This window comes from Lonchura striata, chromosome 7, assembly GCF_046129695.1.
Source record: "Lonchura striata isolate bLonStr1 chromosome 7, bLonStr1.mat, whole genome shotgun sequence".
Classification (NCBI taxonomy): domain Eukaryota; kingdom Metazoa; phylum Chordata; class Aves; order Passeriformes; family Estrildidae; genus Lonchura; species Lonchura striata.
This window is the reverse complement of record NC_134609.1, coordinates 18,483,767-18,500,187: the sequence shown is the minus strand read 5'-3', so window position 1 is coordinate 18,500,187 and position 16,421 is coordinate 18,483,767. Positions and strand designations below refer to the sequence as shown.

General features: G+C 44.8%; 1 protein-coding gene across 1 annotated transcript in view; it reads right to left on the bottom strand.

Annotated features, from left to right (window-relative positions):
- Positions 1 to 15,712, bottom strand: part of ENTPD1 (ectonucleoside triphosphate diphosphohydrolase 1) — a 33,321-nt gene extending 17,609 nt beyond the window's left edge. The window contains exon 1 of the mRNA XM_021536445.2: positions 15,593 to 15,712. Within this exon, the coding sequence (XP_021392120.2) occupies positions 15,593 to 15,608 (16 nt within the window). The 5' untranslated portion in view covers positions 15,609 to 15,712. The remainder of the gene's footprint in view (positions 1 to 15,592) is intronic.
- Between the last annotated feature and the right edge of the window lie 709 nt (positions 15,713 to 16,421).

Genomic DNA, 16,421 nt, shown 5'->3' with positions numbered 1-16,421 from the left:
GTTTGCAAAAAAGAAGAGCAGAGAAGGCTCATTAGTTGTCTTCAGACAAATGACATTTCTGTCTGCCAGCACTGGTGTAGCCAGTCCTGCCTCAGGATGAGGGTGGCTCCTGGATTTTCTCCCAGTTCCGTTTCCTTGGTTCAGAAGGAGGGGAGTCAGCAAAAAGGGGACAATGCACTCATAAGTTACACTGTCAGCAAAGCCAATGGAGTGCATATGCTCTCCCTGTGGGATACAGATGCAGTTGTACAAAGGTCCTCCTCCTTTGCCCAACAAAGCTCTGGGTTTTGTTCAGTCATAATTCAGCCACGGCAGCCACCCTGCTGGGTGCTATCCATGTGTGCAGCCCTGCTTGGTGTGGGAGTGCCTCATCCTTTTGCTGCTTTTAGTGTTGTGGCTGGGATACAGCCCTGGGAAATTGCACAAGACACATTGAATGAGCCCTCTTTTCCTGGAAAAAAGAAAAGCACGTGGAAATCCTGGAGAGCTGCTGGGTGCTGGAGGCAGCAAAAGCTGAGCAGAGAGAGATGGGTACAAAGGAGCAGGCAGCAGACATTTCTCTCCCAGCACAGCTGCCTGCAGCACAGAGGGGCTTTGTGCCTGGGCAGCCCTGTGGCCCTGCAGTGCAGGAACTGCTGGAGAGGTGATGTCCAGGGGTTCTGGCCATGAGCCCCAGTGGCCCAGACTGCCACACCAACAAGTGCCCCATTCACCACGCACAAAGCAGGTCCCTCTGTCAGAGACCTTCCCACGGAGCAGGGCTGGGGATGGTGCTCACACCCCCTCCCACCTTGGCCTCACAGCCCATCTCCCTGGTGTTATATACTGCCCCCATAAGTCTTCCCAATGCCTGCTCATTAATTGCCTCTCAGCAAAAAGATATTTTTCTGGCTTGCATCACAGCAGTCAGACACAGATACTCAATATTTTTAAATACAATCAGCAAGTGTCAGGATGCTGCTGACACAATAACTTTTAGATCATTTTTTTTCACATTTATATGATGGTTACTGGACTTCTAAGCCTGTATCCTCCTTATACTTATACTAATTTCTTTACAATTCTCACATCAAAGAGGTTTTTCAAATCAGAAGAGAAAACTGTTAGCAGTTGCATCAGTTTCCTGTAAGGAAACCTCTGGTATTAATTTCCTGCTAGCCATCAAAGCTATATTTTAACTGCAGAAGATTTATTGCCATTATCCACAAAGCTTGAAGTTTCATCAGAAAATATCCAGTGAACTCAAGGGGGCTTCCCCTCCTCCCAAGCTTACCAGCTAAATTATTGCTTGAACATGCTTAACTATTGCATGATGTGGAGGCATTTGTTTGTCTTTTTTGGAAAAAAAAAGATGCATCAAGCACTGACACATTTTAGCTTTGTCATTATTGATAGTCTGAATACACAGACTTGCAATGGCCCAACGGTGCTGCCAGGCTTCCACTTGTGCTCAAGATCCTTACATTCTTTTCCTTTTCTTAACTCCCTGGCCATGATTTTTTCCTTATGATTCTTTTGTCTATCTTTTTCACTTTCCAACTTTAAATTTGCACTAGTTTTATCTTCTTTTATTGCCTCTGAATATGCATCTTTAAGAGATTTTATTATTTTCAAATTAACATAACTTTCAAGAGTTGGATTATGGCTTTTGTGGAATGAAATAAAAAGAGAATGGGTTGCCTCTTATCGGCATTCCTATTTTCACATTTTAAATACTCTGCTGATTCAGCTCAAGTATTTTTTACTTTGTGATGTTACTTCTTTTAAGAGCTACTAGACATTGTTGACACAGAATAAGTGTGCATTACTTTTATAATAGTTTGAAACTCTCAGAGACATTCCTCTTTTTCTCTTGTGACTGCGGTCAACATACATTTCTCTTGAGCTAGAAGTAATGCATTGCAAATTGTGAGATGGTCACCTTCAGTTCTGAGAAATTGCTTTGTCTTTCACTAAAATCCACCATCATATCAGCTTTTCTTGTCCTATATAGAAAGCCATTCCCGTCTCTGTCCCCAGCATCCTGGTTGGTGACAGGCACTGATCTTCACTTGCCTTGGTCTCTTGCCCCCTGTTCAGCCTCAGGCAGCTATTGTATGCAATTGTGGTTGCTGCTGAAGACAGCAGGACCACTGCTTACCCTGGAAGATGGGTGATGGGTGAGTCACATCACTAACCCAGCACGGCCCACCCTTTCCTGTGTCCTATCAACCATATACACATGAGGGGGATGTACAAGTTATTATGAAAAAAAGAGAGGAAACAGCCTCCAGAACAACCACTCCCCCCTTCAACACCCACATTGGGCCAGCAATTTCAGAACTTCCTGGAGAACAAAAAGTCCTGAGGTTTGTAAATGCTGCAATGCCCCACAGGAGGTTCTGATGGGGAATGACTGCAGAGGAAAGAGATCCAAACACCCTGCCATCCCCAGCTTGCTCTGCACCCAGCAAGTGGTGGCAAAGCACAAGCCCAGCAGTCCCCAGTTTTCCTGCGTGCCCTCTCCACAGGCAACCGTCCCTGCCCTGAAGGGGCTGAGGCCACCAAGCCTCTCACCACGCCTCAAGGATGTTTTTCTCTGAACTGTAGGCTCTTGGGATCACCTTGTGTGTTGAATAATACTACTGCCCTCAGGGGCTGGCTTCCCTGCTTTCCCACAGAAACAGCACAGCTGCCCGCAGTGCCACATGTCCGCCGCCGAGCCGCTGCCCGTGCTGCCCAGCGATTTCTGCGCAGAAAAGCAACCAGCATTTCTCCTGAAGTTTCACTTCCCATTCAGGAGCAAAAACCATTGGAGACTGATCACGAACACGCAAACACTGTTCCAAGCTGGTGCAGCATCAGCAGAGCCACTGGCAAGGCCCTGGGGCGATGCCCATTCCACAGCAGTCCCACATGCGAGTGCATGAGCTGCAATTCCTCACTGTGCCTGGGATTTTGCCTGTACCCAGCTTGTGCCACCCCTTAGTATTGTGATTTCCAGCATATCTATTTGCTGTCTTAAAAGAGCATTTCTCAGTCCTATAAGGTACCCAGTGAGTCTTTCCTCCCTTAACATTCATAGCATCCATTTGCAGCAGAGAACGCTGCAGGCACCTTCCCTGTGCAACTAATCCCAGCTGATGAAGCCAAGACCCCTTGCTATTCAGGCAGGGCAGCAGCCCTGTGCCTCCTTTCAGCAGGCAGGGCTGGGCTGCATGCATAAAGAAAGACAGGACTCTGCTTAAACACTTCCCAAATCACCCCTTTACCTTCAGCTGTCAGCACTGCAATCTCCATTCCACATTGCAGAACACAGGACAAGAAACAACTGGAATAGTTTCTTTTTCTTGCTGAGGAGCACATCCACTCTCTAGACCTTGTGGAAAAATATACTGATTTCTCAGAGGTCAGCTTTAGTAATTAGGATTCCCACAAACCATGAGGAGAATTCAGCTCATGATATTTGGCATGAATATAATTCTCTGTTCCTCATGCTCCTACAATTTCCATTTCAAATAACAGGAAACAAATTACCCTGTGGTATTTTCAGTGACAACCAATGGTAAGGAACATGGGATCAAAGGCTATTGTGGGGCACAGGCCTTGACAAAATTCCTGAGCATAAGAGAAGAAATACTTATTGGAAGTTACAAAGGTAATAAGGTAAATATGAATCTAAATTTTCATGGTCAGAGGAGCACTTTGAAAAGGCTGGAACCTCATACTGACATGTAACAAAACAGCAAAGGAGTTTTGCTGGATGAATGGGCTGGCAGAGAATGCTATTAATCTCTAAAGTTCAGATTACTTATTACTGGGATGTGCAGTGATTCCTGAAAGAAGAATTAGGCTCAGGGAAAGAAACCCATTTATAATCAAGCCATAATTTGGCCTTCAGTTTGTGTGTCTCCATTAATCTTCCCTCTCCCCACTATTCTTGCCTCAAATATTTCAAAATGCAAACATGAAATATTTTGGATAATGCAGCATAGGTACGGGGGGACAGCCAGAGCAGCCCACCCTTCTGTCCAGATCCCCTGGGCCCGTGCAAAAAGGAGCTACAGGTCTGCTGCTTCCTGCAGCCTTCTGTTTCCCAGCCCCTTTCAGCACCATTCTCCCTCTGGCTTGGGATGGGAGGTACCAAGCTCAAACCAGAGCCGACCTTCCAGCCACAGGATCTCCAGCCCAGCTGCAGAGCTTGCAGCAGCTTCACATGAGCACACATTTTCCTCACATCTCCTGCAGGAGCAGGGACATTGAAAAGGTTATTTATTAACAGCTCTGGGACAAATGAGCAAGCAAGAAAAGAAATCCATTTATAAATCAGCTAAAGAGAAAACTTGTGACTCTAATGGCCTCCTTTGTAATTCCTTAAGTGTGGCCTGGAGCTGCCCTGGCATCATTTCTGGTGATGCTGAATCAGCAGTACAGCCCCACTTGTGCATTGAATAGCCTGATAAGAGCAAAATACACCCAAGAAAGCACAATTTACACCATGTCCAGATTTTTATTTGTTTCTGTTAGGATTTGGGGAGACTGATAGTGCTCTAATTTCTCACCACTAAATACCAAGCAGTGACTCACATCAGCATCTAGCTCTGCAATCCAGGACAAATGCTTTCCTCCCAGACAAGGTAGAGCCAGGACAAGAGGAGAAAACTCACGCTAGAGCTGTCTGAAAGAACAACGTCATTGCTATCTCAGCTCTCATTTAGGAGCATACCAATCATGAATACTTTGCCAGACTTTGTTCTTTGATAGCATTTCTCAAGGGGGCGGGAGGGAGGGGAAGAAAAATAACAAAACACTGTTCTGTTTAACAGTTGCCCATAGCAGAGAAAAGCTGAGCTAAAGTTTCCAACAATTATCAGTACAAAATCCTAAAATAGACATGCAATGTACCATTTTTGAATTTAAAACTGTCTGGACAAGAGTTCCATCATGTGGATGGAAAGCTCTGTAAAGAGAAGAAAGCAGCTTATCAAGATGACATGTTAAAACAACAGTTAAAATGCTCAGTATAGCAGTGATGTGGATAAAGAAACCAAGGCCTCAAGCAGATATGGCAAATTGTTGTGTAATTCATTGGGAGGAACTGTATGTCCAGGAAGGAGAGATAAATGATGTCCAAGGTATCTATGGAAACCACCATCTTTTACAAGAAACAATTAAACTCAGAAGAAGATAAACAAGAGAAAAATAACTCAAACTTTAGATGCTCATAAAGCCAACATCACTAACTGAAAGCAGGATCTGATCCCAAAGAGATGGGGCTCACTTAGAGAGATATGAAATATAGAAATGAAGGCTAGCAGCTGAAGGAGAAATAGAAGCTGTACAGTAGCTCTTTGGGGCTGTCTCCTCAGAAAAGATGTGGGAACCCTAGCCTTAAATCCATTTATAAACTGGCTGGGCTCCCAGAGCATCTTACTCAGATGACTCTCAGCAGTCGGTCTCTTCCTGGGCTGTGACCTGCTCATCCTTTATGCAGGCATGCGGGAAGTCAACTTACTTTGGGTGGGAATGGTGAAGTCAAAGTGCTAGGGAGTAGTTTCAGTTTTGCACTTGCCATCCCTGAAAGCATCTGAGAACTTTCCTTGCCCTCCTGTTTTGTCTGGTATTTTTATCCAGTATTTTTCAGCTCTTAGAGCCTCTTACAACTCAGCTTAGGCCTGATTATATTTTTGCTACACTGATCACATCAAAACAAAAGCTTCTTAAACTCTGATGGTCTTAGTAGTTATAAATGAAAAAAGATGTGAAAGTTTTGCTTAAGAATTGAGAAGTGTTTAATGTAGCTATGATACAGCAAATTAATGCAGCAACAGCGCATGACCTTATGAAACAGGAAGACAATGTTCATTTAAAAACATAGTTTTGGTCCCATTTTCTCACCCACTCTTTCTCACTCCCCCTATACTCACAGGCACCAAACTCGCCAAGGTGCTCCAGCAGGATCCTCTGTGAGATGAGACCTAAGAGTGCCAAGTGCCAAATCTTCACTGCACCTCTTGGATTCCTCTTCAGTGACAAGCTACAAATTCTTGAGCAGGTCTTTTGCCTTCTTCAGGAGTTAATGGTTACCACAGGGTGATCCTTTTGCCTGGAAATCCCTTTTATCTAGAAGAGGAGGCTGCTCAGTGCCCTTTTCTCCCCTCTCATTTTGGGTATCTTAGCTCCCACTGTCTGTCTGCTTGTGGGGAAAGGAGAAGGACAACTTGCACAGAGGATGTGCTGTGAGTTTACTGTAATCCCTCTGTTATTTGAGCAGTTTTGCTGCCCAAGGACTTGTCTGCACTTTATCAGCACCCAGGCCTTTTCCTGACAAGCCATCCATGTGAGGCTTATCAGGGCACAGGCAGCCAGGCTTGTTGCAAACACATTTTAGTGCAGTCAGTTATCAATACAGACCATTCTGTTACTCCTTGATCTGTTGCTTCTCCTCTCTCCCACACACATATTTCCATTCACATTTCTGCCAGGCCAGCTGTAGTGTTCCTGCATCTCCAGCTGCATGCCTACCTTATGCATGGTGTGTTTTCACAGGCCATCACTGCAGCTGGGAAAGGGTCTCCTTGCTTTGGTTAGGTTACGACAGCAGCAAAGGAAGTAGGTTTTAGGGCTGCTGTGGTTTCCATGCAGTTCTGCTGCTCAGATGCAGCCAGGTCTCCTGCTCAGAGCTTGTAGCACAGCACGAGCACAGCAGCAGTGGCAGTCTTTGGGAAGTTAGAGGATGCTGAAATCCTGCAGAGCAACAATGAAACCTGTCCCTGCGTGTCACTACCAGACTCACCACAGAGGATTTAAAACAGTTTTCAACTAAACTCTCACCAACAATGTTAGAGCTGGAGCTGTTTTCAGCCTGTCAACCACCAAGCAGCTGCCTGTGACACTACAGGGTGAGACCATTGTCACTGAGACCTGTACTGTTCTTATATCCAGGCTTGCAGGGCAAGGCTGGCATTAACCTCAGCTTCTGCCATAAAGCTCCTGTGAGACAGGACAGCTGCAGTTATCCCAGAGCAGAACCACAGCACCCACAAGGAGGCTTTTTGCACTCACATTTTCTCATGTCACATTCTTATGAGTCCAGCCTTCTCCCAGCACATAGGCACCAAGCAAGGCCAGGACTCTCTCACTACTTTCCCAATTTGCCAGACTCCCCTTGGCTCTGTGGCTTTCACAGCTGACCCCAGCTCTCAGCAGTGCTGTCTGCCCACATCATATGGGAAGCTAATACTAAACAGGTAATTCTGGAGGCCCCATCCAAGTTTTGTCAGCCTTTCCCTCATAACAACTCATAATACTTAAATTTGACACAGTATTTTTCACTCCTACATTGCCAAGGAGTTTACAGAGGTCAGCACCATTAGCCTTTTTTCCCTGGTTGATGAAAAAGCATAAGAGAGCAGCAGCCATCCCAATGCTCTGCCCTGTGGACCACCTCATCCACTTGTCTGGGTAGTTCTCATGGACCAGGGGTTGCAGCACATTCTCTCCTGCAGAGAGGCAGAATTACCAAGGTCCAGGGAAAGAGCAGCACACTTTGGTTACAGCTACTCTTAAATTTATCTTCCATCATTTTGATATATTCTCAGATGTTCTGCCAGACTAACAACAATTTGGAGATTAATGGTCCAGTAAAGTACACACATGACTCATGCTACAATTTCTATGCAGTTCTGCTACAACTTTAAAGACGGAATAAAAATCTAAAATGTCATTTAGTTTAGAAGAAACAGGCTGAAACAGAGAAACAAAGGCATCAGAGCCTCATGGAGGAATGATGGCATTCCCTATGTATTCTTCCTGCAGACTTCAGGGATGGAGGAAGGAGAAACCAGTAGAGTTAAAAGAATTCATTGCTACATTATAAAGATGCCAACAAACTAAAGACTAACTGCTACACCACACCAAAAATTCTTGAGATGTGTAAATTTATTGTTACAGCCTCCTGAGAAACAGAGAGGCAAAAGAAGTCCTCCAAATCTCTATTTACAGAAGGACATCTATTCCCAGCAAGGCCTATGGGATCCAGTTAACACTCTTGGGTGCCAAGTGGCCACAGACTTAAGATTCTTAAATTGGTAGAGAAATTACTAGTCTGTGTAGCTGCGACACGCTTTGTAACCTAAAAAGCAACTGTGAAATTACTGTCTTTAACAAGGAGTTCATAGCACAGGGCCAGGTTTTATTGTAAACCACTATTTTTAGGATGAAGTGCAGGGGTTTAGTTTCACAGTTTGCTTAACAGCTCTGTTTGCTCTGCCACAAAAAAGGACTATCCTATCTCTGTCTTATGCCATAGTTTCACCTGTCAAATACGGTCCTAATTCTTTTTAGTTAATGACAGAATAAATTCTAAAGAACTGTGCTGGAGCATTCTTTTCTTCTTTTCTGTATGGCTTTCATGATTTTGGTCACAGCAGTATTTCTAAGTATTGTAAACAAGAGCCTGACCACTAGATTTACCAGAAAAAAAAGTTCTTTTTGGCTTCCACTGTGTTCATGCTTACTGCAGTCTCAAGCAAAGCTGATAAACAGTAAGCTTCCTATACTATTTCAGTGAAGTGAGACTAAATATATAGAAGCTTTAGATCAACTTATTTGCCACATTCAATTCAAGACAAAATTGCAGATTTCCAGTGCATTTCCCAAAAGAATCTGGAGCCAGCAGCCAGGGCTGATTGTGGCAAAGAGCAGATGTTCTCCCTGGCAGGAGCTGCCCACTCCCATTCTGGCAAAGAGCAGGGAGGGACAGTTTTCAGCAGAGGAACAAATCCCATTCCATTACCCGTCCCCACCACCAAACCCACCCTCCACAGAGCTGCTCCACCTTTCCTCCCACTGCATGCCTGCTCCCTGGGCTCTGCCATGCACTCTGGATGTTTCCATCCATCAGCTCTACTGAAGGGACTCCAGATTCCCTTCATCCCTCACTTTTGGAGGAGTCTGCCCCTTCTTGCTAAGCCCAGGGAGGAAGGTGGAGATGCTGCTGCCTCCCCTGCCCCCAGCTGCAGAGGGACTTCTGGAGAAGGTTAGAAACCACAGCAGCTGGACCAGCCTCTCCTGTCTCTCCTGTGTCTCGAGCCCTACAAGCAGATTGTGACAGTGCTGTGAACCAGCTGAGAGGCTGCAGTGGTTTCTGAGTCTGAGCTGCTGACTCACCTTTTCCACTCAGCACACAGAGCTCAAAGGCCAGGGATGGTTTGAGCTTTGGCGGAGAGGTTGCATATAGTTAATAAGAAAACAAACTGAATTTCATTCCTTTGTAAAAACAGGTCCATTTTTTTTTGCATCCTCTCAATCAAGAACGCTCTGGCATTCACCATGATTAGTGATCAGGGCCAAGATTCTTCAGGATGAGAATACAAATCAAAGGGGAGAATACAAATCAAGCTAAGAGCCTCAACTTAAGCAACATAAAAACTTTTGCTTAAAGGTGCAAGTTCCAGCCTGTAAATCAGTCGGTTACCCTGTAAAGGTTACTTTTTATTCAGAAGAGATGTAGTATTCAGCTGGGTGAAGGTCCAGAGAGCATAGAACAGCATAAGTCAGACTGAAGGATGCATGTCTCCTCATACTAGAAACTTAATCCCTGTGTTGACAGCACAAAGGAAATTTGAAAGGCAATGTGAAGGAAGACAGTGAAGCTGTTCTGCAGATTCTCACTGAAAATTCTTCCCAAGCTGGAATGGACAAAAAGGGGCCTCAAAGGTTTCAGGCAAGAACCACAACAGGCAGAGTTGTGGCATTGCTAAGCACCAACAGGAGAGTGCCAGTACTGACCATTACACTGCCTGCATCACCCTTGAGTGTGAACAGCCAGTGCAGCACTGGGGACAGAGGGACAAGGAGCCCAAAAAGCAGGATGGGAAACTGATTTTTGCAGCATTTTCCACATTTATGGGCAGCAAATGCACGAGATGGTGTGAGCAGATGAATTTGTTCAGTGTGCACTTATCTGACTCTGTTCTCTTCCATCTGGCCTCTCACACTTTCCCCCTTAACTCATTCCTTAATTTGTACTGCTAATGCAGTGTTTCAGAGCACAGGGCTTGTTTCATGTCTCTCTCTGTGTTGCAGTGAAAATTTTCCTCCTGCACCTCCCAATAACTTTCATGAAAATGACTTTTACCCTTACCCTCCTTCTGTTCTCTCACTTGGGCCAGTGTTGACTTTCAAGTTAGACAAGCTGAAAGTTATCACAGAATGAAAAGAACAAGGTTAGAGATAAGGACAGGTGCCTTTTCTTTCAGCAGCAAGACTTATATGAAATGATATAAAGTGGAAGTGCACCCTTAGGCTTTGCTGTTCTCTGTGTGAGTATTCTGGCAACAGCTCTGTGACTAAGAGACTCTGATGGAAATGCCTGCCATAAACCTTTGCTCAGGAAAGGGAGGTTTCCAATGATTTGAAACTTAAAGCCAGTTATCACACCTAGATGAAAAAATAATAATAACAGAGTTTTATAAGTAGTCCCCATCTAACTTGGCTTTCAGAAAACCAACTGAGGTGTTTCTCTTGTGAACATGATCTCAAATTTTACAATTTAAATTTTATCAGTCTCAAGCAATACTAATCTCTTATGAGGTGGATCTCCAAAATAATTTCAGTATTACCTGCTTCATCCCATATTCAGCCCAAACACTTCCATCTCTAACCAAATCTTAACCACCTTGAACAGATGATTTCTAAGCTGAGAACTCAGCTCCTGTCTCAACACACTTCCAACCACATCCAGCTCTGTGGAACACTGTTATTGGGCATTGGGCTGGTAAGAAGGTATAAAATACCTACCCTGAGGGTATTAACCCAAAAGTTTCATTTCCTAGCTGCTCTCAAACCCACAGGTGGAAAGATGTCTTAAGAAAAGAAGGAATGTAACTAAGCATGATACTTTTGCACCACATTATGCCAGTTTTGCCATTTAGGTAAAACCAAAAAGATTATAAACTATTATAGCTTCTGTAACCCTTTGCTTTTCAGGTGTTCAGCCTCTTAAATTTATTCTTTCTCCTTAGAAACTCCTCAAGGATATTCTATATGTTTCTCGTAACTACAAGTCAAAGGGCAAACAGATTGCAATGGTCACAATAAGGCTGACTAGAGGACAATCTTCTCCCTCCCTGGTAGTAAAGAACTCAAAACCTCAGAGTTATGGCTGTCCCAGACATACATATATTTATAGACATACTTATACATGCACACACCTCTACATATGTTTTTCTGAACAACATTGTCTGGAAATCTTTCTGGTCTATTCAGTGTTTGAATGTCCAATTTTCCTCACAAAGTCACATTAGCTGTGCTTTTACAAGCTTGGATTAAAGCCTTTTATTTGCTCCTCATCTTTCCAACCATTCTTGGCTTCTTTAGACTTTTTCCTCTGACTTAATTGGTATTTGTACTGGTCCTCCCAGCATTGACAAACTCCATCTGCAAATCAGCAATGATTTTATTCTTTTTAGATCATTATTGGAAATGTCTAATGCCATCAGGCCTCTTGTAGAATACCTCTGAAAATGCAGCTGTTTCATGATTATTTCCTTTGATAACTATTTTGAGGTCTATTGTTACCCAGGTCTTAAGCCATTAGTTCATTCTTTGCAAGAGAGTCATAGGGAGACTTTTGCAATCAGAACAACAATGGAAGTGTATCTATAGTAAAGAAGTTTAAACATGGAAGGTATTCATATTTACCCTTTTCAACCACATTTTTTTTCCCCTCTGGAAAATAAAACAAGTGCAAATAATTAGTTGAAAAATAAAGGACCAGTTCCTTCCCAGTCCTGCACTTATAATCCAGACCATAGCTGTCAGATACCAGCCAGGGATTTCAGTTCTTCCAGTTCCTCTTTTCTGTAATGGTTCATAACTATCCGGAGAGTCAGGCTTTGGAAGTCCCTTAACTTACAGCCCAGATTTATTCAACAGCCACTCAGATTTTAAGAATAATTATTTTTTCCTAGAACTTCAATGAGTGTTCACATGCAGAAAACAAAATGCACCCTGTTTTTTTTTCCAAATGAGAATCACACCAGGCTGTGTGACATCTATTTTTTTAAGTCAGCTGACTTACTGTGTAAACAAAAGAGCCTTCAAGAAAGCAAAGACAGATTAAAGGATCTACCAGTACTTGAAATATTTCCCACCACTCCTTCTTTTAAGTGCATTCTCCAGCCAGATTCCAAAACCAAAAGAAATATATTCCTTGAAATTATTGCTGCAGACTCTTGTAAGTGGGACTATCTCCATCCTAGGATGCAGACCAATCTGCTCACTTGAGGGGGCCACATGAATTCGTAAGTTTGCTTCTGTCTGGGATGAGTAATTTCCTTTTCGATGCATTCATTCTGTTATCCATTTTGACAATGTCACCCATTTCTACAATATTATCCTGAAAGTTACTTTGATAAGTTTTATTCTCTACAAAACCAAAAGAATGTAATAAAACTAGCCATTAACACTTGGTTACTGTGGAGATCTATCCAATAATTTATATAAAACTAATGTCAAACTGTATTAGTAGTAGCTCTCCAGAATATCCACCATCATACTGCTGGGATATTGGGTGAACAATAGAGTTCTTGCAATTGGCAGGGACATCCATAGTGCTCCAACTTGCTGAAAATGAACATCATTGCATACAGATCTTCTCAGTAAGTATTAGCCACGTTTCATTTCAAATTGTTGTTAAACTTTATTGATCCCAAAACATTAATCGACAAAACAAACTACTTCCATGAACATCCATGAAATATTCCTTCATACAAGAATTCATTGCCTCCCCGCCAACTCCAATTTTGGAAAAGTATTTAGCCAACACTTTTCTGGTTTTGTCCTGCATTGTCATTAAAATCTTGCCCTGTCCACTTCCAATAATGATCTTGTAATTTATAATAATATGCATTATTTTGTTCCTAAGGCATATTAAAATGCTTCCTTTGAATTGTGCGTGGCCCTGATACATTTAGATTTTCCCCTGACATCTTTACTTTCTCTAAATAATCTTCCCCAATTCAGAGTCTATATTTTCTATGAGGTGTTCTCCACTTCCTCATTCTCCATTTCCTTTTCATTTACTTGCTTTAACTTCTATTTGCTGCCTTTACTGCTTGAATGAACAAATCAAAGTCATCTTCATTCTTGGTTTTGATATGCTGCTCAATATGTCTTCTTTAAATTTGTGGATTTTTCCATTCACATTCCTTTACTTTTTTTTCCCTGTCAGACTTTGCTTTATTACTGTTCCATGCTGAAATGATATATAGAGAGCAGTCATCAGACAGTGATTAATTAATCTCTGTGGATATAGAGACCTCCAAATCAGAGTACCTTTTATGTTAAAATAGATAAAATTTCAAAAAGTTTATTTCTTTTCACTGCTGTCTACATGAGATCAGTGTCATATTCTTGCCAGACTGAAGAACACCCATGCATCTTCCAGTAACATGTATTTTTTAGGTTGTCATGATTTCTGGCCAAGAAAGTATTCCGTGATCAATGATATACCTGTTGCTATGTAACATCCCAAACAGAATTTATTTTTTGGCCATTGTAGCCAATTTCAAAGCAGAGCTGATGGTATCAGTGTTTAAAAACAAGCTTCCTAAAACTGAAGAGTAGTGTCTCAAAGGCACTTATTGCAGTCCCTGTGGACATGGCTCACAGGAAACAGGTGTCTTACTGAAACACTTCTTAGTAATTCCTTTCTGATGAAAGGACATACCCTTGGTGTGCATTTGGGTCTTATTTCAAGGTGGAACCTTCCTCCTACCTGATGGATACCACCTGTCCCAGACTGCCAGGTGGTGAGCCCATTGATGTGCCTCTGGGAAAGGTACTGCGAGAGGCATTCTCAGAAACAGTGTGGTGTTTTCTTTTCCCACACAGATGGAAAGGCAATTCCTTGCTATTGATTGCACTAATTTTCTATAGGGTCTTGCAAGACTTGCATACTCCGCGGGTTAGCCTGTTATAGAACGATCATTGCCTCATCTGCAATTGGCTTGAGCAGTGTCAGTTTCCTTTAGTTTCCTTCTGTCTCTTTAAAATTCCACCTTCTAAAAGAAGGCTTACGTAGTCGTTTTTCCTAAATCAGTTCTCATTATCCAAGTTTCTTCCCTGTGATTCCTCATCCACTAGAAGAGACATCTCTGCTCAAGCATTATTTTTCATTTTTGGAATGAAACTTTTAAAAGGCTCATTTCAAAGCTATTCTTATCTTCCTCCTCAACAAAGGCAAATTATCTCAAAATATTTCCAGCTTCACTCATGACTGCATAAACTAATGAGCTAACCTTCTCCTTCTGCCAGTCTTTCCTTTAAATTTTGATGTATGTCAAACTGAGAAAATGCTTCTTCTCCTCAAGTGTCATTTATTACATTCTATGAAGATAAAACGTTGGAAAGGTCCAGTTTACCATTTTGTTTATTCTAGGGGGAAGAAAGAAATCACATTTTGTTTCCCCGTTGTCATAACAATGATAAATGAGAGACTTCCACCTGGTACTGAACAAGAAGCTATCTGCCCAAATATTTTCCCTGTTTACTGACTCTTGCGTATTTGTCCGAGTTCCTGCTTTGTGTTTGAAAGCCCCGCACAGCGCAATGCTGTCAGCAGCGCGGAAGGACGGACCGTGTCGCAGAAGGCGCTGTAAACAGAGGGTAAAGCACCCAGATAGAAAGAAGCTGATACTAAACTAGGAAATGTTTCTGCCAAACGTTGTGACTGCTACGTGCACCGTTTCAGCTGATTTTAAAAGGCAAAGCCAAGTACAAGACATGTATCTTGTAGAAAAATCACAGTCGAACAAGCATCCGCAGCTATTGCCGGGTCCCTGCCCCGCTCCTCAGGACCGCAGTTAAGGGCAAAGGGCTGCCAGGCTGCCGGGTGGGGAATCCTCCCCTTCCGAGCCTATGCAGCGAGAGTTCCTCGCACCCAGCGCCGCATTGCTTCCAGCCCCAGAGCTATTGTTTCCCACCGAGGTCTCCTAAGAAACAACACTTCCACCGAGTTTTCGCTCTGCCCTCCCCGTCCCCTTGGCCCTCGGAGCGCGGCGCCGGCCCCGGGCAGAGCGCGGGCACAGCCGGGACCGGCCGCGGGCTGTGCCCGCCCGGGGGATCCCCGCACCGCGGCGGGCGAACCCCGCAGCCGCCGGCGCGGAGCCGCCGCTCCCGCCGCTGACCGCCCGGCCACCGCCGGCTCCCCGCGGGCGGCCGCGGCCCCCCGCCCGGGCTGCCCGGCCACAACTCGGCATTGTCCCTCCAGGCGCGACCAGGAGTCCAGGGGCTGGAAGATGATGTCAGCCGGGGGCGGACTGCGGCAAGGCTGCGCCCACCCCGGCGAGCCCCCCGCCGCGGAGCCCTCGCCCACCGCCGGCAGCGCTCCGCGGGCGCGGAGGGAGGGACGCGCCGCTCGGGGATGCCGCAGCCGCAGCTCTCGCCTGACTGGCACATCCCGAAGGAGCTCCTCATGAATATGCACAGCCTCCCCCGAGCGCCGGCCGCGGGATGCCGCCACCCTGGGGGCTCCCCGCCGAGCCCCGCGCCCCTGGCCGGGGATGAGGGCTGCCTTCGGAGAGCGGCCGTTCGCTGCTGTCCTTACCCTTTGGCTCGTCCATCAGTGCCGGCGCTCGCTCCCTCCTCCCGCGCTCCCCCCTCCTTCCTCTCTCAGCCTCTGCCGGCTCCGAGCTGCCTTAGTGAGAGGTACTCGAGACGGGGGAGCTTTAGTGGTCCTTTAGTGGTGGGAGGGGTTAGTTAAGTCTACATGACTCAATCCGTATAAGTTGCAGGCTGACCTCCTGCTTTTCTCAGAGCACGGATCGCCTCGGAGCTGCCACGTTACCAGCGCCTCGGACTTCTCCACCGGGCCGGAGGGTCCCGCACGGCCGGGGGCAGCGGTGCGTGCCCGGGGCTACCCGAGAGAACCGGGGCGCTGGAGCAGGACTGCATGCCCGGCTCGGGGGCAGAAGGGCATTGTGGCTAGAGAGAGAAAGTGCTTTGTTAGAGTAGGGTTTTTTTTGTGGTTTTTGATTTTTCTGAAGTCACACAAGACTGAGAAGATACCCTCCACACCAGTGAGGTACACAAAAGGTAGTGTCCAGAGAAGAGGTGACCTTCCTTGTTTCTGGATCTGAGGCCCCCCCCACATGAAAAAACCTCAACCAAATCATGAAAGGAGACAAAGTGGCAAAAACTGCTGAAAAATAATTTCCTGCCCCCTACCTGTCCCATAGAATGGACTCACACCTCTGGCTGTATCTCCTGGGAAACTTCGTGAAAGACACAAATTTAGACTTCTTGCCTGAAAGGCCTGAAGGGATCCTACCCTCCATCACTTTTTAATCCTGAGTCACCACAAATAAGAACTACAGGGTAGTGCTGGAGGGGTCTCAGCAAATTTTCTCCATAGCTTATGACATTCAGTCCTGTTC